Here is a 27,099-nt window from a genome sequence, read left to right on the forward strand (position 1 = left end):
TGCAAGGGATAATGTTGTAAAAAATTACCCTGACATGGAATCTGTCAATACAAAGTTATTATTAAATAAAATAAAATTTTAAAAAAATGAAGAACCTTAGAGCAGGGCAGTAAACAAGTGAGGTGGAGCCAGGAGGACCTGAGTCCAATTTCAGAGACTTAACATTTCCTAGCTATTGTGATCCTGGGCATGGGAGGGAGGGAAAGAGACGGAAGGTTGATTAAAGAAATGAAATGAACTTGCCATGTCACACATGAGTTAGTAGGGATCAAACAGGAATACAATAAAGAATTCTATATTTGAAATGTCTGCTACGCTGACCTCACCAAGATGCAACACAGGAGCTCCTCCCTGCTGCCTCAAGACATAAACGATACTTTCAATTGGACAATTATAGCATGCTTGCAACAAATGTTTGAGCCTTATTTTGCTTTGAAACAATCAAGGACCACAATTTAAAACATCTCTAAAAACATGAAAAACTTACAGAAGAATCCACAGGATCACACTGAAAAATTCTCCCTATGTAGGACCCATCGTGGACACCAGCACACCCTCTAGTCTTTATATTGTTTTTTCCTCAAGTTTAAATTGGTAAGGATGGTGGGCTCACATGGGCTCTGAACAGGTGTATCAAGAACAGGTGATATTGCAGCCTGTCAGCAGGTGGCGCACTTCTCAAAGAAACGGCTGTGGAGCTGGCTTAGGTCAGACAGCAGAGCTCATTTGAGATGGTTGGCCATCTCCTTCTCCAGCTCTTGTGACAGACGAAGAAACTGAGGCAAAGGGGGTAAGGTGACTTATCCAAAGCCATTAAGTATGAAGGCAGATTTGAATCCAGGTCCTTGTGACTCCGGGTTAGTGCTCCTTCTGTCTGCTATGCCCCCTTGCTGCATGCCACTCAGAGGAAAAGAATGCAGGAAATACACTTTTCAAGCATCTGTATTTCTAAATCCAAATCACTGCCTTAGGAAGAAGGAAACCAAGTGATTTAGGTGATGAAGATATACCACAAAGGCTTGGGTGATCACCAGACACCATTTGGACTCTTCTTCATGCCAGCTGGCAGTCCTGCCTGCTTTTCTATCTATGATTTATACAAGCAACCCCCTCCCTCCCAGAAAACATGACTAGAAATGAATACAGAAATCCTCTATGTAATAACCACCAAAAGTGAGAAACAAAGTGGGATTATTTCAATGATTATTTTAAGGAGTTTTCTTCCCTTTAAAATTTAATCATAAGGGATAGCTCTCAGAAAGGAGTAGAAATGAGAAATGCCTAAGGCCAGGCCCCCATGGATAACAGCCTTCCTGGTCACCCTTTCTAATACTGGCTGCATCTTCACTTATCGCCTTCACTTCATTGACATTACCTTTGCTCTTCATTACCACTTCAAAGTTCTCACTCCACTTCCCTTAAAAAGAAAACTTCTGGGAAGGCCATACAATCCACATTTCCCACACACTCAAAATCCTCACAAACTATCATCTGCAGACCTCTAGAATACTCGTCTGGACCCCCTTTTTCTAAAAGCTCTTAATGCATGGCTTACAACTTTCTGTCCTTTGTGGCTCTCTTTAACAATGAGATGACTAAAACCAGTTCCAATTGTACAGTGATGAAGAGAGCCATCTATACTCAGAGAGAGGACTGTTAGAGCTGAGTGTGGACCACAACATAGCATGCTCACTTTTTCTGTTGTTTGCTTGCATTTTTTTCCTTTCCCAATTTATTTTCTTCTTGATTCTTTTTTTCTTGTGCAGCAAGATAACTATATAAATATATGTATATATACTAGATTCAAGATATATTTAACATGTATTGGACTACCTGCCACAGAGGGGAGGGGACAAGGGGAAGGAGATAATTTGGAACAAAAGGCTTTGCAAGGATTAGTGTTGAAAAATTACCCATGCATGTTTTATAAAAAATAAGCTTTAATTAAAAAAAAAAAAAGGGGGGGGGGGGGAGGGAGAGACATCAAATAATTTTCTGTCCTTCAAAACACCCAAGCCGAATGCCTATGACTATACACTATACAGCATTGAACTTTTCACCAAAGGATAAAATAGTGAGAGAAGAATGAACAAGAGTGATGGTCTAGGAAAAAACTGAGGGGTTAAGAAACTGAAAGGCAAGTATGAATGATCTTAGTCTGGAAGGAAGAGAAGTGGAAACACACTGAAAAGAATTCCCTGATTCAGTTTTGAGATAACTGTCATTGCAAGCAAAATTGGTATACTTCCTTCCCTATGGCAGCTTTCTCTCTGAGTGGAAATACTTGATGACTCTCAAATCTACCTATGCAGAGCTCTACTGACCTCTAATCTCCACTCTTCCTCCAACCATTTTTTAAACATCTCAAACTGTATAACCAGTAGATATCTTAAGCTAAACAGATCCAAAATGCAACTCATCATCTTTTCCCCAAAATTTTTCTCTCATTCCAAACTTCCCTATTTCTGTACAGGGAACCACCATCCTCCCAGAGTCCCAGATTCACAACCTAGGAACCATCCCTAAATCTTTGCTCTAGCTCACCCTCCATACCCCATGTTCAAAGTGCTGCTACAAGGCCAGTCAGTTTCACCATTGGCACCCTTCTGGAATACATCCTCTTCTCTCCTTATACCCTAACCCTACCTAGGGCAGGTCCTCCTCAAATCATGCCTGCAGTTGGGTCTATCTACCTCAAGACTCCATGCCATCCTGCATTCAGGTACCAAAATGCTGGTCTATGTCATTTCTCTACTCAATATACCTCAATAGCTTGTTAATCTTAGATCAAATGCTATGTGGCATTCAAATCCCTTCATAGCCTAGCCTCTTTCCAGTCTTCTTCCATAAAGGTTTAAAGTATAGCTTAAACCCCTATCTATTTTATCCCTCGTGGGCTCTCTGATCCAATGATGCTGGGTTCCTACCTATTCCATAAATCCCTCAGGTTAGGGGCAAGCTGGCAGAATAAAGCCAGGAAGCTGCTTGAGCTCCCCCAATTTCCCTCAAGAACTACATAAAACCACAGCTCTGGACAGTCTGATAGAATGAAATCCTTCTCTAACTCAAGAGACACAGGAATACTTCATTCTCACTGGGATGAAAAGGGTGCTCAGCCCAAATCAGATAAGACTCTGGGAAAGCCGGTAAGAGTGTCTAAATCACAGCAAATCAGCAACTAAAACCTCAGTCCTGGCTCAGTAGAGGAGCAAATCACTGGGGCAACCCCCAGTGGCAGTTCAGAAGGTAAACTCTGGGAAACCAGGCTATGTTCCTGATAAGAGCAAGCAAAGGTATTCCCTACAAACACAAGTGGCACCCGTACTCAAAACTAAGGCTCAGAGTGGCACAGACAGCTCTCCTATTATTACCTAGGAGCAGAGTTCAACCATAAAAGGAGAGGAAAAAAATGAAATAAACAAAAGAAAAGGAATCTCCCAGCACAGGCCAATTTTTTTCTGGCTATCCCTATTACTGAAACTCTCCTTTATTTCTGCTTCCTTCAAGTCCCAATTCTGAGAAAACTTTCCAAATTTCTTTTAATTCTAGTATTCTTTATCTTTTACACAATTTCTTTGTATGTCAGTGGTTTGCCGTTTCCTCAGTTAGACTGTGAATTCTTTGAGCCTTTCTTTGCAACCCCAATGCCTAGTACAATGCCTGGCAAATAGGAGATACTTAATAAAAGCTTATTAACCAATGACTAAAATTTAATATGAAAACACTGCATCAATAAAAACTTTTAAAAATCATTTCTAATTTTTCAATTTATATCACTGAAAAAATACACCATGTAAATCTTCAAGATCAATATAGTAACTTACTGTGTATTCTGCATGCTTTTTCCCATACCATTTCATCCATTTTCTGAATTCTCTGTCCATTGTCTAAAAGAAAAAAGGAAACAGGTCGCTATAAAATATCACATTCCAGGAAAATTAGGCAAAGAAGCAACCCCAATCAAGAGTTTGAAACTTCCACTCTTTACTCCAACATGTTTTACTCTTCCACTCCACATTAAAAAGGACTAGAATAAGATTGATTGTCCTTTTAAAGATCTAGAGAAAGCTAGATGGTACAGTAGAAAGAGAGCTGGCTTCAGCATTAGGAGTATCGGAGTTCAAATCCAGCCTCAAGACATTTGACTAGCTGTGTGATCTGAGACAAGACGTTAAACTCCAAGTGCTTCACCAAAAAAAAAAATTAAAGATAAAAATAAAGGTTTAATCATAGCAAGGGACTGTTGATGCGATTACAAAGGGGTTAAAAAAAATACTCAGTGGCAAGACTCTGTTAAGATCAATTCCTACAGAGGACCCCGAATCAAACTTGAATACTACTCTCTGACCCCATCCTCCAATATCTCACCCATCCCAGTAGAAGCTCTATCTTCAGAAGGCATGTTCAAGGCTATACTAACAAAGTATAGTATCATAAGAAACCTCTTCCTCCCACACAAGACATTTCCTCTATCTGTGCAGGGGCCTCGGCTGTTTTGTTTCTGTCCCCACCAGCAGCAGGAACAGACTGAGCTTCCATGACTCCTCAGCTTTTCCTGTCCTGTATCAAGAACTATCTCTTTTGTGCCTTTTCTCTGGCCTCTTCCTGGACCTCTGTTCTTTAAACATGATGCTGCGAACAGCCCCTTCCTTTTCCCAGATGCTTTGTCTTCCCTGATTTACTCAAGAAACTATTCTTTTAATTAAAATAGGGAAGAAAAGAAGATTTTATTTGAATTAAAAGAATAAAAAATGAGTCATTCTACACATGTAGCACCTATCAAGATATTAGGAGGCCCCTATTTTCTAAAGCGAAGGCCTAGCAACGAGGCTGTGCCCTGCCCTTGGCCAAACAATAATCATTTGCAGTCATCAGCTGGATGAGCCACATCAAAATCACAGAATTGTTTATGGTCCCGAAGCTCCATTAGGAATCAAACTTGTCACGTTGTTGCTGCTAGCCCTCTTTTTCAGAACTATAGATAACTCGGCAGCCATTTGGTAGAAGTATTGACATCTGCCTACAGGAAAGCTGACTCTCTCTTTCACAGCTATGGGAGGGGCTCCAGCAAGAGTCTTTGCTTGCAAACCATTTCCATCACTCTGGAATTAACTTCTATTTGGTTCCTGACTCTCCAGTTTATTGTTTTGTTGAATCCCAGCCATTCAAAGGTTACAGGCCAGATGTCATTGGGTTGACACACCTCTTCTAGACCGATCTTCCAAGTCTAATTCACAATCCACAGGGCTTACGAGATTCATTTTTATGAAGGTTTTTATGTCCTAATAACATGGTCAATTTTTGGGTAGATGCCATTTACTGCTGAGAAAAACTATTTCTTTCTGTTCCTATTCAATTTTCTTCAGAGGTCTATCATATCTAACTTTTCTAGTATTCTATTAACCTTCCTAGTTTTTTTCTTATTTATTTTGTGGTTAGATTTACCTAAATCTAAGAAGGGGAGGTTGAAGTCGCCCACTAATACAGTTTTGTTGTCTCTTTCTTGCTATAACTGGCTTTATTTGTAAAAATTTGGGTATTCTACCACTGGGTTCATACATTTAGTATCCATATTACTACATCATCTATGGCATCCTTTAACAAGATTTCCTTCCTTATTTCTTTTAATTAGATCTACTTTTACTTTTTCTGAGATCAGACTAGCTATTTCTGCCTTTTTTTTTTTTTTTTTTTTTGCTTTGGTTACTTATTCTGTAATGTTTCTATTTCAAATGTGTTTTCAAGGAACTAATCTATCATGGATCTTTGCAGGGCTCTTGTAGGTTTACAACCTACAAGTCTTTCTTGACACCTCATTCTTGCTTATTCCATTTAATCCCATTAAATCAGCAGGAATATAAAGCTGGTTCTAGCCTATCTTTCCAAATGGATCATTCTACCAGACATTCTAACTTAACCAAAATAACCTCCTTATTATTCTTCCTCATGTACCACCTTTGTCTCTTCTCTGCAGCCTTTTTCCTAACTATGTTTTACTTCTGATACTACAAACCCCAACTGCTTTCTTTCAAAATTCAATCCAAGTGCCAACTCCAAAATGATACTTTTCTATCTGTAGCCCCATCATGTAACACAATAACTGGCATTTAACAAATACTTCTTAATACTGAAAGCCTGCTCTACAGTTTGTTTTTAGGTCCAGAAGCAGTATCTCAGCACAGGGAACTTGAAACGTTTCTCTTCACTGGCTCTTGTAGTATTGATGGTACTAGAAGTTCAGTGAGTTGCCCAATGTCACCCAGCAGGTCATGTCATGGAATTTCAAGCAGACTTATGAACGCAGATCTCTTCTCTATCCACTTGCTCACCTGTGTCTTACATATAGTAAACACTAAGTAAACTCAAAAACTATCCTCTATCCCATAACTTTCATTCTGCCTTCCCAACAAGTCTAGGAGAGCTTTTAACTAAAGTCATCTGAATCTTTCTTCTTTTTATACAGTGGGAGAGCCAAGGATTTTACAATCCTTGGTTAAATCAATGGTTAAAAATGATCAATGTACTTTTGACAATGCTTATAATAAATCCAAGTGAAGTTCCTCAAGACAAAAGCATATCGAGGAGGGGAAGAAATGAAAAGGGTAAACCAAGAACCAGAGCTCTACTGTTTTGAACACACGCAAACCATGGATTTTCCTTGGCTAAGCTACCGTAGTAGATGGCACTTCCTTCTCCAATGCAGTAAGGCCAAGAGAGCTTGAAGGCACCTGCCCAATAGGAGGGCACCTAGCAACTAGCAGGAGACTGGATTTGTTGAGTCTCCTGTGCCACCTCCCTGACTGCCTCCTAGGAAAACAGAGGTAAAATGAATTGCTTGAAGTGATCCAGCAAATAAGTTCCTTAGTGAACTCAGGTCTTCCTGACCTACAAGAACTAGTCCTGCCAGCTTAGCTATCCCTGTCCAGTCCCGCTGCCCCAATTTCACAGTGAGAATGGGATACAGGCAGACATGATCTGGGAAGTACAAAATGCTGTCTCAGTCCCAAAACAGAAGTCCATCATAGATTTCCATTCTGTAAGCATTCTCTCCTCACCTCAGCGTACTTCGCCGGGATGTCTGCTTTCTCCACACCATAGTGATGTTTACAATTTGTAGCTGCAGCCACTTGTAAAACCACCTGCCCCACTCCTTTAAAGAGAGAAAGATTATTAAAGATTAGTAAGACAAAGTTAATCCAATAAAACAAGAAAAATGTACTTGTTCAGAAGAGACCACACACAAATAACCTCTCAGGAAAAATATAGAAAACATTATGACCAACCTGAAACCCTAGTGGAAGGCATTTATAAGAGGCTACGACTAGTAAAAGAAACTGATATGTATTAAAACTATACTTGCATTGATTTCTAAATGCATAAAAAATATCAGGGAGTCAACCTACTTGTATACTTCACACAGCAATAGATACAATTCAAAACTATATTTTTAACTGAAGAATGTTCAGTGCCCATGACTAGGCTGTGCCAATTTAATAAAAATAATGATCCCCAAATTAATTACAAATTAATTAGATTTAGTGCTACACCAAAATACTAAATGTATACTACAGAGCTAGACAAAATAAATTTCATTTGAAGGAAAAATAAACCTAGATTCTCAAGAGACATAATGGAAAAGGTAGGAAGGAATAGCACTGTCAGACTTCAAGACATTATTAAACAGAAATCAAAATAATTTGTTCAGTGGAACAGAATAAACAAGGATCAAAAATAATTGTATTCTCAACAAACTTTGTCAGACAAACCTGAAAATATCAATTACCCATGAAAATGATTCCTTATTTGATGAGAGTTTAAACAAATCAAACAGAGATAGGACAGGTAGAGATGAGGCCTGGACACAGTTCCATGATAGAATCAAAATGGATATACAGTCAAATCATTAAAGATCATACCATTAAGACCAGTAGGATGAATACAGAGAGGCTTGGAGAGACCTACATGGACTGATGCTAAGTGATATGAGCAGAACCAGGAGATCATTATACACTTCGACAACGATATTGTATGAGGATGTATTCTGATGGAAGTGGATTTCTCTGACAAAGAGACTTAACTGAGTTTCATTGGAGAAATGATGGACAGAAACAGCTACACCCAAAGAAGGAATACTGGGAAATGAATGTGAACTATTTGCATTTTTGATTTTCTTCCCGAGTTATTTTTACCTTCTGAATCCAATTCTCCCTGTGCAGCGGGAGAACTATTCGGTTCTGCAAATATGTATTGTATCTAGGATATACTGCAACATATTTAACATATATAGGACTGCTTGCCATCTTGGGGGGGGGGGGGGAGAGGAGGGAGGGAGGGGAAAAAACGAAACATAAGTGATTGCAAGGGATAATGTCGTGTAAAAATTATCCTGGCATGGATTCTGTCAATACAAAGTTATTATTAAATAAAATAAAATTAAAAAAAAAAAGATCATACCATTAAAAAAGAAAGAAAGAAGCATGTGCAGGGTATGAATTATTCAACAAGTATGAGAGAGAATTATCAAAGAAAAATAGACAATTTTTATTTCATGATATTGTTAAAAAAAAAAAACAACTAATGTAAATAGGATAAAACAGAAGTCATCAAGGGGAAAATTTTTTTATCTCAAATATCTCTGTAAATGGTCTGAAACCTTCAGAATGTACAACAGGAAGATAAGAACACATATTATGAATTTCACTCTAATCAAATCATTTAACCTCAGAACAACTTCCCAAGCTTATGAGTAGCAAAGAACATGGTAAACTGCTTTGGGAAAAGAATACCTCCTCTGGTTGGATCCACAACTGGATTAGTGCTCATCCTATAAAAGACAGCTTGAAAATTTATAGAAATATATAACACCAAAAGCCATTCCTCAATAATGAAGCAACCAAAGGACAAGACAATTTACATTTACACAAAAGAACCCTCCAAAGTATTAGAAAGGAAAACATAAATCAAAATAACCTTAAGGGTTCACCTGACATCCAAGAAGTTGAATTGGTAAAGATGATAAAAGATGAGACAACAGTGTTGAAGAAACCATGGAAACAGTCAAACTCATATGCAATCTGTGAAAATGAGTTGCTCCAAACAACAGGGAAGCAAGTTGTGAATATAACAAAGGATGACTGAAGCGTCCATCTTTAGAGAGACTACTGCTAGGCATACAGCCCAAGAAAACTGCTAACAAGAAATATTCAAGATGCATCAAAATGTCTATAGCAGCATTAGTTAAAGTATCAAAGCAATGAAAGCCAAGTATATACTCAGGGACAAAGGAAAATTTCAATAAAGAATAGTATATGAAATAATGGATTATTTCTTTGTGTTGATAAAGAATGACTCTCTGGAAAAGAGAAGGGAAGAAGCTATGAGGTGGAAATCCAGGCAATGTATAAATAAAAAACAAAAATCTAACTCTATATTTTGTGATAGCCAAGTTAAGAAAATAAAATAAATGCTGATGGATTAGATGACAGCTAAACAAATTGTGGTAAAAGAGAGTAATGGAAAATTATAGTGCTATTACAATGAATGATGAATACAAAAAAGCATGAAAAGTTTTATACAAACTGATACAGAATTAAAAAAGCAGGGCAAAGGGAAAAATATGATTAATTACACAAGATAACTAGAAAGAACAACAGCATTTTAAGAAACTGCTGAGAAATTCAAATGGCCCCAAGAACAGCTGTGGTTACCACCCTCTTGCACAAATTTGAAGAGATTGAGGATCATGGCTTTCAGATAGTGAATAGAACTTTTCAGATCTACAAGCTTTTCTGGTGTTGATTTTGCTAGGCATTTCCTACCTTATTAAATTCTTTATTAAAAGGCACACTAGAAGGATTTTGAAACAAGAGAACACAGTGGGAAATGTACATGGTGAAAATCAAAATGTACTGTTCAAAAATGTTTATGACAGCCCTTTTAATAGTGGCAAGAAACTGAAAACTGAGTGGATGTCCATCAGTTAGAGAATGGATGAATAATATGGAATATTACTGTTCTTTAAGAAACAATCAACAGGATAATTATAGAAGGGCCTAGAGAGACTTACAGGAACTGATGCTAAGTGAAATGAGTAGAACCAGGAAATCATTGTACATGGCATCAAGAAGATTATAAGATGATCAATTCTGATGGATGTGGCTCTCTTCAACAATGAGATGATCCAGGCCAATTTCAATGATTCTGTAGTGAAGAGAGCCATTTACACCCAGAGATAGGACTGTGAGAACTGAGGGTGGATCACAACATAGCATTTTCACTTTTTGTTGTTTGCTTGCATCTTATTTTCTCCCATTTTTTTTCTTTTTGATGCGATTTTTCTTGTGCAGCATATGTATGCATATATTGAATTTAACATATTTTTACCATGTTTAACAAATATTGGATTACTTGCCATCTTGGGGAGAGGGAAGTGAGGAAAATGTGGAATTACAAGGTTTTACAAGGGTTAATGTTGAAAAATTATCCATGCATATGTTTTGAAAATAAAAATCTTCAATTTAAAAAAAATAATCAAAATGTATACAGAAGCAGCCACCACACAGACCTGAATTTGAGAGGGCAGTTGGATAAGAGAGGGAAGAAAGAAAATAGATTAAAAGACACAGTTGGTAATTTTAAGTGACTAAAAATGGTCCTCCAAAAGCTTAAATCCCACGAAAACATTTCATTTGATTGCATAAATAAACATAACAAATGCCAGCATACCAGACTTGATGTCACTTCATTAAGCATCAGAATCAGGCCCTGAACCCCATTCAGATAAAGTACAGGTTTTAAATAAAATACTGGGAAAATGGAAAATGCAACTTCAATGTCATTTATTAAGCATCAAAATCAGGCCTGAAACCCATTCAGATTTAGAATGAATACAGTTTTTAAAAGAAGTAAAAGGGGAAGGTAGGGGGAGGGGAGGAGGAAGGGAGAGAAAAAGAGGACATTATGCATCATATCAAAACATAATAGAAAGCTAAAATATTTGTTAATGTCTTCAATATGCAAGGTTACTGAGGTTTTATGACCCGTCATTAGTTCATTTTTAAAAAGTTATTGGGTCAAAGGCAAAAGTTGGCTGCTCCTCACACATCTTATCTGAATTACATTTCAAGAATATTCTTAAAGAATTTAGGCCAAGTTTCTCTTTATATTCACAAATCAAATTCTTTTTTTTGAAATAAGCCTCTGTATATCACTATAATTATTTTCCTTCCTGGACACTATGTGACACAGTGTAATAGTAAACTGAACTACTTTGGCATTTTCTCCTAAGATTTTACACCTTGCAAATAACTGCATATTACATAATGCATTACAATAGCATTAATAAAATGGGCAGAGAAACTGTTCTACATATACAACACATTTAAAAGGAGTTAGATAATATTACTGTGTAATGCTATTTACTAAGGCAAAGCCTTGAACTCAAGTCTAGTCTCAACTATGCCAATAACTATCTTTGGGACAACCTTGGATAAAATTACCTAATCAGGATTTCAGTTTTCCTATCTATAAAATGACGTCTAACATCCCTTCAGTAATAATGAATAATAACTCTGTAGAAAGAAACATGACAAATTCAGAGGCCAGGTGGAAAGAAGGGGTATTAAAATGACAAGATTGGACTACATGATTTGGCACACTATTCAATTTGTTTTAAATGACCTATCATTTTCAGTTCTTAACTATGATCCTCTAATAGTTACAATGTTCTATCAGAAATTATCACAATAAAAGAGGACCCATCCTTATACATGTGTATGAAAAAATAAAATTCAAGTTAGTATCTAGTCCATTAAATTTAACAGGAAAGTACACATCAACCCAGTTTCTTGTATTTGTAACTATTAGTAGAGCAACATAATTTAAGTATATTTGCATTATCTAACTCCTAAGTAACCTGAGTTCAGCCTTTGACTCCTTACCTAATCATGAAACTTGGGCATTGGCAAAATAAAAATCATTAAATATCAGCATCTAGAACAAGTTATGTAGCAAAGTGAGTAAACCCCAGAAAAATAAATTATATAGGACTGGAATAATGTAAAGGAAAGAAATGTTCAAGGACACCAATCAAGAGAGTAAAGAAACCTGACTTCAGAGAGCTATGAGTGAAGAAGCCTCTAAATGGAAAATGCACACAAATAATATCAGTGTATTCACTTTTTGCTCAATTCTACTTAATTGTTCCAAGATATTCAATGTAACAGTAATAGCCTGGAAGAACTAGATGACACTTAGTAGGTTGTGAATGAACAAATGCAAGTCATTGAAAATCCCTCAGCCTCTGCTTCCTCATCTATAAAAGGCTGGACTGGATGGTTCAGATGTAAACCTGAGCCAATCAAGGGAAGGTACATAATGGGGAAGATAAAGGGAAGTCACTGGGAAATAAGACAGCAATGGAATGAAACACTGTAATGAATAGCAAAGAACAAGAAAAAGGAAACCAGAACTGAAGTCAGAAAATGAGCTCAGGTAACTCAACTCCTTTGGGTCTCAGTTTCCTCATTTGTAATTGCATGGACAGGAAATAGAAGTAAGCTAGATCTCATGTTCTTTGGAACTCTTAACCTTATAATCCTAATAATGATCAACCTCTTAATTACTTAACATCCCCAAATAAAGATAAGTATTAGCAATATTACCACCACCAAATAAGGGCTTATCTTATTCAAATACACACACATAAGAAGAAAAGAATAAATTAATTATATTAGTATTTTAAATATGACTGATGTGTAATGCCAAATTAGAAATATGATCCTATGACCCAGTCAGGAGATACACATTTAAAATACATTTCAAGAAAGGCATAGCCATTTCATTGTCTCCCAAAATGCTAAACAACTGTGGAATCATACCTTTCAAAGGCATTATTTTGAAGAACTTGTACAATTATTTTTATGGCTATTTTAAGGTACCTCTTCACTAGATTATGCAGATTACATGTGCAATGGTGTAGCAGACACTTGAAAAGACTTAAACAGGAAGGATTCAAGAATAAAAACTAATCTCTGTTACCAAATAAATTCCAAAAAAAACCCGAATATCCAAGAATAGCTTATATTTACAATGAAGGTTATATATCCATCTACACTTGCTCTATCCTAACTTTCATATCAAGGAAAACTAAACCTCTTTGTAGAGATGAATCTGCCTTTAAAAGCTCAAGGAAGATGCATACTCTACACTTGGCCCAGGTACTTTCAAATCAAATCTCAGGCACCTCAAAACTGCAGCTATTCTAAAAATTTGTCATTTTAGAACAAGGAAAAGGAATCCTAAAAACAGGTCTAGAAATTAGGGTTACTTATGAGGAAGTAACTAAAGATTCAATAACAACAAGACAACTTTATATACCAGTACCTGGGCACAGTATGTGGGACACATATTTAATGAGAAACCAAAGCAAAATCAACACTTTCTCAAGAGGAACTTCCTTTTCATCTATTAACCTTCTTGCCCTTGGTCCACGGGATGGCCAGTTGGGTTATGGTTTTAACAGAGGGAACAAAATCGGTATCGTGGTCAGCTTAATTCACTCATTCTACTAGCTTTACTAGCCCATGAAGCCCATTGACATTAGTCTGTAATATTCCACACTTTTTAGTTAAGTATTTACTTATACATACTCACCACTGCCCAAATCAACAAACAAATCATCCTCTGTCATTTTAATCTCATCAATCATTTGGGCAACTAAGTCGAATGAAGTTTCTCCATACACCTCTGGAGAAAAGGGCTCATAGTTGTTGAGTTTCTCTGGATCTGTGACTGAGTGGTTATATACTTGCTGCAAGATATGTCGAAGAAGCCCATTGGATGGCCGAGTGTTCAATTTCATGGGCTGAGTTGTTCCTTTCCACTAAAGGGAATTAGAGAAAAAACAATGACAAAAAATTGGGTCAAGTCATAAGTAATTCATATTCAAATCCTTTTTTCCTAAATGTTGGACACTTCAATATATCCACAGAATGGGATATGGGAAAAAATGCTCTCTCTGATAACTAATCAAGGCATCTAAAAACACTACAGCAAAATCAGTCAGAAATGGCTTTAAATCTTTCAGAAATCTCCATTTACTCAATGGCTTGTGGGTTACAGAATTCATCTAAGCACTGTCCCCAACTAGTCAAGGAAAGGACTTCTGAGGCCTTGAAATTCAACCCAACTTATTTTAAGGACAAAGAACTGAGGCCCAGAAGGCTAACATAGTATGTCCAAGACTCCCCAGATCAGTGGCAGTAGTAAGAGACCACCTACACTGAGCCTCTGATTCCTACTCCAGCATGTTCTCCAATGTATTGTATCCTTCTCCTCTTCCAAATAAAGTAGGATGATAGGAATTAAGACTATAAAAGGATTCAAATTAGGTAGTCTAATTCCTCCATCTCACAAGAAAAAGGAAAATAAAACCACAAAAAAGAGAAGGGAACTAACCACCTAAATAACAAGAACCTGAATTCAAAGCAAGGTTGAACTTTATTTTTTTCATACCACAACAACACTAATCACACATCAGTTAATTTACTAGCCATGTTTCAGATTTCCAGGATGAAATCCTATTGTTCTCACTCATGAGAAACAGAAGTGACCCTGGATTTTTTTTTTTTTTTTAAATAAGCTTATTGATATACTAGCCAAATAAAAAACTTTGGACAAGATAAAAAGAAAACATGGAAAAGATTGGTTACTAAGTTAAGAACTCATCAATAGATGCAATTTCTGACAAAATGAATAATGTATTGGATGATAAATGCTAAATAATAATAAAACAATGAATAATATAATGAAATCCCCATTCCAGATTTACTTTCCTAAATGGTCCTCAATACACCAACTTTAAAACTCACCTGGTCTACCACTATCAATACTGTTAAGTATTTTATGATAATATTATTGGCACATTCTAGAACAAGAGAGTCTTGTGCATCCTCCAACACTCCATTCTGGATTCTTTTCCTCTTCACCCAATTTCATCAGCTCCTATAGGCTCAATTTTCACTTCTAGGCATATGATTCACAGATCTGTATAGCTAACCCTTGTCTCACTTGACTACAATCTACCCATTACTATCAATGGTCTATTGGATATTACAAAACAGATGTCCTAGAGGCATAAATTATACTAATTATCTTTCACCCCATTTCTTCCCAACCACTTATTGTAGCTAAATGCCCCCATCCCAAAATCAGTGTCAACCTCCAACTGTTGACTTTACTCTACAAATTCAACACTTCTTATCTTTATGCGATCTCTTATATGCCCCCTTATCTCCACTCACATAGCCAACAACATTCTTTCAGATTTCTGCTATTTCTCATTTTCACTATATTGATTAATACTCTAATTGTTCTTCTCCCATATCCCATTGAATGAGACCAGGTGTAGTTTTCTCAAAAAGTCTATGACTTTTTAGGGTCAGACCCTAAGCCCAAGTTTCAGGAAGTCACATGATCTCGAGGGCAAGAAAGGTCAAACCCTAAGTTCTAGCTTCAGAAAGTGCATGATCCACAGAAATGAGACAACATTGGTGATCACTGGTCAATAATGGTTACTTCCCTTTTAGTCCATCCAATGAGAAGACTTAGGTCTTTTGCTATTTAGCCAGCTTTACTATTTCAGGCTTGCCAAGTCAAGCAAAATGTTTGGAGATGCCTTCTGGGTGGTGCTTGAGCCTTTCCTTGCAAGGACTAAATAAAGGCTTTCTCTTTGTATCTGAAGATGTCTCTGATTAGTTAATTTGGGTAAGGGCACCCCCTGTCCCACACACTTCTTTCCACCCAGCTGTCAGTTCTTGAACCAATATGTTGCAGCATCTTCCTCTCTCACCCAAGTCCTTCACATCTCGGGTCCTTTCTGACCTTTCGGTTTTCTTATAATATTCACTCCATTCTATCTGTTGCCCTTACAATACAACAAAAAAAGCTTCCCATCTTTTTGGCATGCCCAGTGAACGAGAGGAGGTGAGATCTCAAGACAGTTGTGAAAACTGAGTAAGGCTTCATCTACTCCAGCGTTTGACAAGGCCCAAAAGTCTCTGAGCATTGACTCAAGGGCATATTTAAGTCCACTTCCTGCTATACTCCCATGACATCATTTTCTCCCTATTTCGATCAAATATGTACGCAAGTTCAATTTCTTGGGTAGTTCCCTCATTTGGAATGTAAGACCCTCAGCCAATGAGGATGACGGTTAGTGGTAGAAGGGTTGTTTGCGTTAGGGACTACTTAAAGTGTCAAACCTGTCTTAAAAGGACTCCCTTCTTGCTTGCTTGACAGGAGGGAAGCCTGATTCTCTAGGGAATGTACAAGAAATTTTTGCTTTGCTCCTAGAGATCTCTCCAGCTTTTTTTATTAAATGGTGACCACTAACCAATTTGACCCACACACCAGTTCTTAAAAGGATCTATCTTTTGGCAATAATTTCCCTTTCACTATCTGTTTTATAAGCTTAAAGTTGTACAACTTATATATAGGAATCTATGAGAGATTATAACAGTGTCAAAGTTTTCAAAAAGTTAGTCAGACACAACAGAAGTGAATACAATTCTCATCTATAGAACAATGTTTGCATTAAAAAGTCTTAATCCTATTTACAGATGAGGAAAGTGAGGTCCAAAGAATTAAGTGATTAGATCATGGGATCTTATAGTTTCAAAACCCAGGTTTCTATGAGAGGGGAGCTACGAAACGCTTTCTCCCCTTGGCATAGTCTGCAACCTTCTGCCGACTTTCAGCGTTACTTCTCTCTTTATCTCTTCTCTATTTCCCTAACAGGACTTTGCCCTCTTTACCTTCCTGCCAGGATTTCTCTGCTTCAAACTTTATGTCCCTCTGCAGGGATCTTGCCACTAAGGAATTGAGTCTTTCTAGCAAAGACTGACTTCCCAATACCAATAATAAACTTTTTTGCCAGTCTAGATTTTCAGGTTCATAAATTCCTTTACAAAGGACCTCTATGCCGATCAAAGGGGATCCAACAACTCTCTGCCCTGCATTGAATCCTAGGGGAATCAAGGGGACCCTGTACCATTTGGTTCCCTGACCTCTAGCAACTCTAAGGACTTCTTCATCTAGGCTCTTCAGGTGAATGTTCTTCCTATTTCGTGTATTTAAATATTCTATTATGTATCACTTAAGCAAATTATTGGTTTAGAAAGATGACTCAAATACATGCTGACCCAAACAAATAGAATACCTAGGACAATTTACAAGGTCTCAAGTGAAGAAACTAGTTTTCTTTAGCACTATCAAAGAGGCATAGAGCCGTTATTGTGGTTGCAAAGTCCAGTTCTGTCATTAGAGTAAAGAAACACACACCAATTTAACTTCTATAAGCCTACGTTTAATCTAAATAGAGGCCACAAATGCTGCATATATTGTAAGAATAAGAAACATCTTTGGAAAACATTAAAAGCCAAATCAACTCTAAAGATCCTCCACAACAGGCCAACATTTATCATTTCTCTAGATTCAAGTAATAACACTAATGGTTCCTAGATAAAAGGTAATGACATCCCCAAAGCATTTTAAGGACTTTTAACCAATAACCAAGAATAAATACAGTAGTTTGGAATTTTTTAAGGAAAATCTCACAAAGGCAAATTAGCTAGTCATTCCAGGTGGAAAGATTAGATCTGCTGGCTAAATTTTACTTCAATTGAGGAGAACTCACTTCTCCTCAAGACTAAATACTATCCAAGAATGAATAAAAATGAGGAATTGGTATAGAGAGCATTAAAGGAATTCATTTCAAAGTAGGTGAACTTGAAACTCACTACTAGCTCAAAACCAAGAGCATAACAAAAGTCAATACTTACCAGTTGATGAATGCTATCAATGGCTCGGTTGTACTTGTCACAGAGTCTCTGCATGCTTTCAAAGCTGAAAAAAGTGAAGTTTCATCATCACTTAACAATTCAAAAGAAATCATTAAGAAGGCATTCAGGAAAGGCCCAGAATGTAGGTTAGGAGATCCAAGGAATGATCCAGGCTTTTAGGCAAAAAAAAAAAAAAAAAAATCAAGGAAAATAGCTCAAAAATTCATTCATTTTCAAAGGCAAATCTTCCCCCTACCCCAAATTTCTAGGAAGTAATGGAACAGGTCTCCTGAAACAATACAATGAAGTAAAATGACAAGAAAAACAAATTTTGTTGGCTAATAAATCTTACTACTCCAAAGAAAAGAAAAATGACATCATCCTGAGTTTATTCAACAACAGCCTTCGGATTACAGAGCACCTGGAATTTGATCTCTCATTATCTCTTCCAAGGTAAAACTAGGAATCAAAAGGGTCTATGTGAGTGAAGTTCAGGTCAATTCCACATTCAGTCAAGCAGCTACTTGGGGCAAGCCACTCTGCCAGACCTTAAGATAAAAAAACAAAGGGAAACCGTTTGTCCTTGAGGGAGGGAAGTGTATTCTATCAGGAGAAAGATCACAGATATATCTAGTTAAGTAAATGACTGAGTGACTGGCCTGCAAATCCAGTCCACCACAGGACAGACTCCTCTTTTCAGACCCACAATGAGCAGTTCTTCCAAGGTGGGCTCAGGGTTTCTGACATGAACTTGGCCCCAATAACAATCATTTTTGGTCTTAAAATTTCTCCCAGCCCTAGCAGCTAAAGGCAAGGTTTGGTTTCCAATAAATGGGTAAAAAGATGCAGTTTGGACAAAAATCATCCCTACTGATAAACATAGCTGCCACAAGAGAGACAGGGCCAAGCAAAGGAGCACCAGAGTGCAAAGGCTGAACCAGACGGGGTTCAATGGAACCCAGGTTCCACAGACACAGGAATATACAAGGTGGGTTGGGTTCCAATACAGGCCATCGCATCATGGGGAGGCGTCACCATTCCTTCTGAGCTCCCCAAAACACTCATTCTTCCAAATTCCATTAAAGGAGTTAAGTGCCTACTGTTTGCCAAGACCTAAGCTCTGGGCTGGGGATACAAATTCAAAAATCAAAAGAAAGAAAATGACACAATCCAGTGCAGAGGAAGACTAATACAAAATATGTTCTTTACAACAGGTATTATTCCTATTTTACAGGCTTTTAAAAAAAAAAAAAAAAAAAAAAAAGAGGGACCTAGACAGAATTGATGAGGCATACCAAGTAACTGAGTCTTTTCAAAACATGCTTCTTCCCCAGGCGTCAGACTACCTGGGCTTTGCACCTACTGATGTAAACTGTGTCCCCTTTAATGTGGGGGGGAAGGGTCAGAAAGGAACTTTTGGGGGAAAGGTACTCCTAGGTCTTAAACCCTCCCAGCCTCTGGGAGAGGCCACACCCATTCAAAAGGGAAACTCCAGATAAGTAATCTAATTCAAAGAGCCAAACTGCTCTCCAGCCTAAGGCCTGTCAATCAATCTCCACTAATTGCTAATCAGCTTCCTTAGTGTATGTATGGTTTTCTTTATGTAAATATATCCATTTTTGCCATAAACCTCGAGCCCATATTCATTGGGGTTTGCGAATTCTTTCACAAAGTTTGCAGACCAGCCAGGGGTTCCCATTGCTCTTAGGGGATCTCTCAATCCTCAATTCTCACACCCCATTACTACTGCCTTCAACTCTAGGAGCACAAGTCCTATTTCCTCTCTTAATTTCAAACTTTTTCTGGCACCTCACAATACTGCTTTTTATATATTTCAACATAATGTTTGTTATGTTTGTTAATGTTTGTTAAATGAATTGATGAATTGGAAGGACTGGCAGAATGGATAGCTGGAGGGACAGAAGAGCTGGGGGTTAACTGGATTTGCCTCAAATTAGGTCAGGGACCCTGGGCAAGTTACTATTTCACATCTCAGGGGAACTCTTCAATTAGAAGGTACATAAGAGACACAGACCCAAAACATTCAACAGGGGAATGTGCCCACACAAGAAATCACAGATCTCAGACCCATTCAAAAAGCAAAATTCAATATTTGAGCCAGTCTGCCTCCAGCCGAAACTGCTCCCCATTCCCAACAGCCTTTCCCTGTTGCCTTTCCCACTTACATGAAACAGATCACTTCAAGAGTAACTGATTATTAATGACCTGAACCATTTTTTCACATAATTAAGAGTATGCCTTACTTTGAGAACTTTTTCTAACAATCCTTTGACCACTGCTTGAACAGAAAATGGATTTTATTCTTACACATATCTGTTAGGTGTACTTTGGATACCAAACTTTATCTTAGAAGTTTAATAGGAAGATTGTTTTTTAAAACTCAACTGCTTCCCCTTGGGTGCGATATTTGTGCAGATGCCTTTCAAGTTCAAGGAATCAAAGGCATCTTCATTTTAATAAAGGCAGCTGAGGAAAACTGCAACACTATTACATTGTTGGTGGAGTTGTAAACTGATCCAACCAATCTGAAGAACAGTTTGGAACAATGTCCAAAGGGTTATCAAAATGTACCTTTGATCCAGCAGTGTTTCTATTAGGATTATATCCCAAAGAGACCATTAAAAAATGGAAAAGGATCCACATGTTTGTAGCAAAATGTTTGTAGCAGCTCTTTTTGTAGTGTCGAGAAACAGGAAACTGCCCTCCTCCCAAGGCCTACGACTCATAACCAAGAGTCATTTTGGATTCTTCTTCTCTCTCATCCAAATGGCAACCTGCGGCTTCATGTGATACCATGTCCCCTTCTCTCTTCTAATACAGAACCTTAGCGCTTCCTCCTTCCTCTACCTACAGCCACTAACTGGTCTCCACAAGTCTGTCACCACTCAAGAACATGTTGAATTCAGATGCCAAAGTGAACCGGTCTGATCATGTTATCCTCCTGCTCAACAAATTCCAGTGCCTTTCTATCCTATGTCCAAGATTCAAATACAAAATCCTGTTCGCAGTTCAAAGCCTCTCACAATCTCCTGCACCAGTCATCTCATATCTGTTGCTTCTGACACCCAGTATATTCTTCAACCTAATGATAACGGGTTCCTCCTTGCACTTCCTCAAACAAAATCCCTCAATTCCAGGCATGAACCCTAAATTTGCACGCGCGCTGCAACTCCCCATCTCCAAACTTCCCTCCCTTACTTTAAATGCAATTTAAACATCTACCTTTTATTTATCTGGTCCAAAGTTTGTTTCTATACATTTATTTGTAAGCTCTTAGTAAGGCATGTCTTTTACCTTGTGTTTTTCACCCAAGATCTAGCATATAATAAGAAGCATAATTAATGCATGAGCAGATAGGTGGTACAGTAGATAGAGTGCTGTCCTGGGGAAATGATTTTTTGAATTCCAACTAAGTTATTTTAATATGATGGGAAAGGAGGAAGGAAAGAAGGAAAGAAAGATAGAGGAAAAAGACTGACAAACTGATCTGAGGAAGAATAAAGTGAAGAGTGATGCATACTTATCAAATGGTTTGAAATAGCCGTAAAAGCAAGCCAACAACTAAGACTTCTCTTCAGAAAATATAACGGAGCCCAGAGTCCAGAAACCCAGATGTGGAATCAGACTGGCCTCTTCCAGGTCACCTAGGGTATCACAAGGGTGCCTCACTTTGCCAATGGAGCACTAATCCCCATATCAATTTCACACAAACTAAAAAGCTAGCACAGAAGTAGGTGAAACAAAAGTTCCAGAAACACATTCCAGATAGTCCCTTCCCATTTCCATTTTCCATGTAAATTTTTTCCCTCGGATATCATTAAAAAGACATCCAAGTACTTCCCCAGCAGCTCTTCCCACAGCAGCTGGAATTCATGGATAACAATCATTCAGCTTCACAAGCGATACAGAATTTGCTTCATTCTGAAAACAAACCCAAAAGCCTTTTGCCTTTCCTATCTTATCACTAGCAACATCTTAAGCAAACCTCAAAAGCCCTCCTCCTTCTGTGTACCTAATACTAAAGGAGGCTATGGAGAAAAATTCACAAAAAACTCAAGGCCTCATTATAACCAGGCTGTCCTTTGTGTAACTCTCTAATCAATCCATTGCCCCACTACTTACCACAGCAGCTTTTCTTCCAAGCCTCCCAAGGTCCCCACCACCATTACATGCTCAGCTGATAAAGTCACTTCAAATGGAAAGAGCTCTTTTCTCTTCCTCCTCTCATACTCATTCAAATTTCAGCTTTTGCAGAAGACCTTTCTTTGTTTTTTAACTGTGAATGCCTTCTCTCAACCTACTTTTAATCTACTTTGTACATCTTTTACATTATGGAATATTATTGTTCTGTAAGAAATGACCAACAGGATGAATACAGAGAGGATTGGCGAGACTTACATGAACTGATGCTGAGCTCAGTTCCAATTGATCAAGGATGGACAGAAGCAGCTACACCCAAAGAAAGAACACTGGGAAATGGATATAAACTGCTTGCATTTTTGTTTTTCTTCCCGGGTTATTTATACCTTCTGAATCCAATTCTCCCTGTGCAACAAGAAAACTGTTCGGTTCTGCACACATATATTGTATCTAGGATATACGGTGACATATTCAACATGTAAAGGACTGTTTGTCATCTGGGGGAGTGGGTGGAGGGAGGAAGGGGAAAAATCGGAACAGAAGTGAGCGCAAGGGATAATGCTGTAAAAAATTACCCTGGCATGGGTTCTGTCAATAAAAAGTTATTTAATAAAAAAATCCACTTCCATCAGAATACATCCTCAAACATATCGTTGTTGAGGTATATGATGATCTCCTGGTTCTGCTCATTTCACTTAGCATCAATTCATGTAAGTCTCTCCAAGCCTCTCTGTATTCATCCTGCTGGTCATTTTTTACAGAACAATAATATTCCTAATATGATATAAGGTTATAGTGAAGTGTTTGTCTCTGAGTTAAATAAGGCAGGAATATCATTTCTTCTATAAATTTTGAATCTCTCCCAGCACAATGCTTCCTGCCAGCAGGAGGCTTACAAGATATCCTCACAAATAAAGTACCTTTCTGCTAGTTCAAGGAATAGGCACAATTGGTGTATATTATTACTTCAGAATTATTACGTTCAGAAATTACTATTAAACTACTTAATCCTTGCTATTATATTTAAATTGAACTAGAGTCTTCAAACCCAAAAGGTCTGCCTGCCCTCAGTAAGTACAGGAATGCCAGAGATGGCTAAGATGAATTTGGGGTCCCCCATTTCCTAGATTCAGGAACTTGTTTTGAGTTTCCACACCCCAAGTCAAAGGTTCTGATAAAGGCCTCATTTCCATGTAGAGAACTGACTCTAATTTATAAGAAATCAAGCCATTCTCCAATTGATAAATGGTCAAAGGATATGAACAACTCTCAGATGAAGAAATTGAAACTATTTATAGCCATATGAAAATATGCTCCAAATCATTATTAATCAGAGAAATGCAAATTAAAACAACTCTGAGATACCACTACACACCTGTCAGATTGGCTAGAATGACAGGGAAAGATAATGCGGAATGTTGGAGGGGATGTGGGAAAACAGGGACACTGATACATTGTTGGTGGAACTGTGAACACATCCAGCCATTCTAGAGAACAATTTGGAACTATGCTCAAAAAGGTATCAAACTGTGCATACTCTTTGATCCAGCAGTGTTTCTACTGGGCTTATATCCCAAAGAGATACTAAAGAAGGGAAAGGGACCTGTATGTGCCAAAATGTTTGTGGCAGCCCTGTTTGTAGTGGCTAGAAACTGGAAATTGAATGGACGTTGTCCATCAATTGGAGAATGGCTGGGTAAATTTTGGTAGATGAATGTTATGGAATATTATTGTTCTGTAAGAAATGACCAGCAGGATGAATATAGAGAGGACTGGCGATACTTACATGAACTGATGCTAAGTGAAATGGGCAGAACCAGGAGATCATTATATACCTCAACAATGATACTGTTTGAGGATGTATTCTGATGGAAGTGGATCTCTTCGATAAAGAGAGCTAATTCAGTTTCAATTGATCAAGGATGGACAGAAGCAGCTACACCCAAAGAAAGAATACTGGGAAATGAATATAAACTGCTTGCATTTTTGTTTTTCTTCCCCGGTTATTTATACCTTCTGAATCCAATTCTCCCTGTGCAACAAGAGAACTGTTCAGTTCTGCAAACATATATTGTATCTAGGATATACTGTAACCTATTTAACATGTAAAGGACTGTTTGCCATCTGGGGGAAGGGGTGGAGGGAGGGAGGGGAAAAATCGGAACAGAAGTGAGTGCAAGGGATAATGTTGTAAAAAATTACCCTGGCATGGATTCTGTCAATCAAAAGTTATGTTAAAAAATAATAAAAAATAATAATAATGAAATATAATAAAATAAAAAGTTTCCACACCCCAGGTCTTATTTGGGTCCAGCCAAGCTTGTGTTCTGGGTTCCCCCTCATATTTGGCTTCAGCCAAATTTTAATGACTGTTTATATCCATCTCAATCTACCTTGCTTTACAAATAGACCTCTAGGCAAGACGGCTTAGCTGCTTTAGGAGTGATTCTGGGGCAGAAATCTATGTCTAAATCTTAAATAAATAAACCTTCCAAAAGACAAATCATACTTCTTTTTCTGAACCCAATAAATTTCTTTCTAAAACTACTTGACATTTTGGGGTTTGTTCTCACAAGTAACATTTTAGAGTTAGTGCAATCCAGTGTAAAAATAGTTCTGGCTATATTCACTTAATAGCTGTCACCAAAAATCAGTGATCTTACTCACAGGAGGTATATTCAGTGGTAAACCAAGGCACCTGCTACTTACTCTGAAGGATTTCAAGCCTTAGTACCTAGATTTATATAAAACAAGAAGACTCTGATCCCCATCAGCTCTATAATCTAACTAGCAGCAAGGAAGCCAGGATATGTACCAGAAGTCAGGAAAACCGGACAGTGGCCCACAGCACCACCAGCACTTCTTTTCTTCACATTTAAGCCTCTGATTGCTCACCTGTAATATATGGAAACTACTATCCCCACAGTAGGTGTGAGATAAATGTGAAAGCTCATGCATACTATGTACATGTCATTTATTATTACCCTATGATCCTCCTCATAGGGCAATTGTGAGAAAAGCCTTCTGGAAATCAGAAAGTGCTTCAGACATGAAAAGTTAGCATTCTCACATTAAAGTATTTTTGCACCTGGTAATGACTGCAAAACAACTTACCAAATGCAAATGCAACTGACTTCTAAAAAGGGGTTTCTAGTATAATGTTTCAAGAGTTTAAGAGTTTTTAAACAAAAGACTCAAAATCAGATTAAAAGCTCCCCTCTGGCCATCACTATTGTTGGGAGATGAGTAATTCATATTATAATATAATAGCTCACATACTGCATCATTTTTAATGATGTCCTTAATCTGACAGTCTAAAAATGTTTTAGACGCAAAACTCAACTAAAAAGGAAAACAAGAGCTGTCTTTGCCCCTGAAGCATAACATCACACAGGCTGTGTCACAAAGCACTCAGCCTATCTCCAATGTGTAGTGACAGACACAGAACATGCAGCTTACCTTTTGGTATCATAGTCAATTAAAACATAATTTTCCATGGCAAGCTTGAGATCTGGTATTTCTTCGCAGACCCATCTGAAACACAAAAGAAGCCAGAATGAGCAAAGCACACACAATACATCATAACTGATGGAGGGAAGCTGTTTTAATTTCAGGAAAGAACAGCAGCCTAACAACTCAGCCCATGCCCCAACTGATGAAGAGTCTGTTGTGTTGAAAAGCCTGGCTCATTTTTGAAAAACAAAATATTATGAAGGACGGTTTTCTGGAAGTAGGAGAGACAGACATCTAGATAATATAAAAGGAAAAAATATTAATAAAAAATCTATTATTAAGAAAATTTGGGGGAGCAGTGGGAAAACTCAAAATGCTTTTTAATGTTAAAAATAAATAATTAAATTCTAAGCAAAGAAAACACGAATATGACAACTACTTAAAACATATACCTGCAGAGTCACTGGCATGGACATTCTGGACTAATGCTCATGTTCCATTAATATAAAGCTACTTGTTACTTAAATTTGATTCACAGGTTGTTATAGCTAAATGAACCTAAAAGCTAAATTTCTGGTAACAAGATTCTACCTCCCTAAACTAATCTATTTATTTAGTGCTATATCAATCAGACTTCTAAGAAAATATTTTAATGATCTAGAAAAAATAACAACAAAATTCATATGGAACAATAAAAAGTCGGGAATCTCAAGGGAATTAATGAAAAAAAATCAAATGAAGGTGGCCTAGCTGTACCTGATCTAAAATTATATTATAAAGCAGCAGTCACCAAAACCATTTGGTATTGGCTAAGAAATAGATTAGTTGATCAGTGGAAAAGGTTAGGTTCACAAGACAGAATAGTCAACTATAGCAAGCTAGTGTTTGACAAACCCAAAGATCCTAACTTTTGGGATAAGAATTCATTATTTGATAAAAACTGCTGGGATAACTGGAAATTAGTATGGCAGAAATTAAGCATGGACCCACACTTAACACCATATACCAAGATAAGATCAAAATGGGTCCATGACCTAGGCATAAAGAACGCGATTATAAATAAATTAGAGGAACATATGATAGTTTATCTCTCAGACTTGTGGAGGAGAAAGAAATTTGTGACCAAAGACAACTAGAGATCATTACTGATCACAAAAATAGAAAATTTTGTTTATATCAAATTAAAAGGCCTTTGTACAAACAAAACTAATGCAAACAAGATTAGAAGGGAAGCAACAAACTGGGAAAACATCCTCACAGTTAAAGGTTCTGATAAAGGCCTTATTTCCAAAATATATAGAGAACTGACTCAAATTTATAAGAAATCAAGTTGATAAATGGTCAAAGGATATGAACAATTTTCAGATGATGAAATTGAAACTATTAGCACTCTTATGAAAAAGTGTTCCAAATCATTATTGATCAGAGAAATGCAAATTAAGACAACTCTAAGATACCACTACACACCTGTCAGATTGGCTAAGATGACAGGAAAAAATAATGATGAATGTTGGAGGGGATGCGGGAAAACTGGGACACTAATGCATTGTTGGTGGAGTTGTGAACGAATCCAACCATTCTGGAGAGCAATCTGGAATTATGCCCAAAAAATTATCAAATTGTGCATACCCTTTGATCCAGCAGT

General features: G+C 37.4%; 1 protein-coding gene across 1 annotated transcript in view; it reads right to left on the minus strand.

The window, feature by feature from the left end:
* The window catches only part of DOT1L (DOT1 like histone lysine methyltransferase), a 123,893-nt gene that overhangs the window by 62,126 nt on the left and 34,668 nt on the right, over positions 1-27,099 (minus strand). Inside the window, exons 3-7 of the mRNA XM_051972241.1 lie at positions 25,461-25,535; positions 17,841-17,904; positions 13,654-13,882; positions 7,056-7,150; positions 3,825-3,887 (exon numbers count right to left, since the gene is read on the minus strand). Of these exons, the coding sequence (XP_051828201.1) occupies positions 3,825-3,887; positions 7,056-7,150; positions 13,654-13,882; positions 17,841-17,904; positions 25,461-25,535 (526 nt within the window). The remainder of the gene's footprint in view (positions 1-3,824; positions 3,888-7,055; positions 7,151-13,653; positions 13,883-17,840; positions 17,905-25,460; positions 25,536-27,099) is intronic.

The sequence above is a fragment of the Antechinus flavipes genome, chromosome 1, assembly GCF_016432865.1.
Source record: "Antechinus flavipes isolate AdamAnt ecotype Samford, QLD, Australia chromosome 1, AdamAnt_v2, whole genome shotgun sequence".
NCBI lineage: Eukaryota > Metazoa > Chordata > Mammalia > Dasyuromorphia > Dasyuridae > Antechinus > Antechinus flavipes.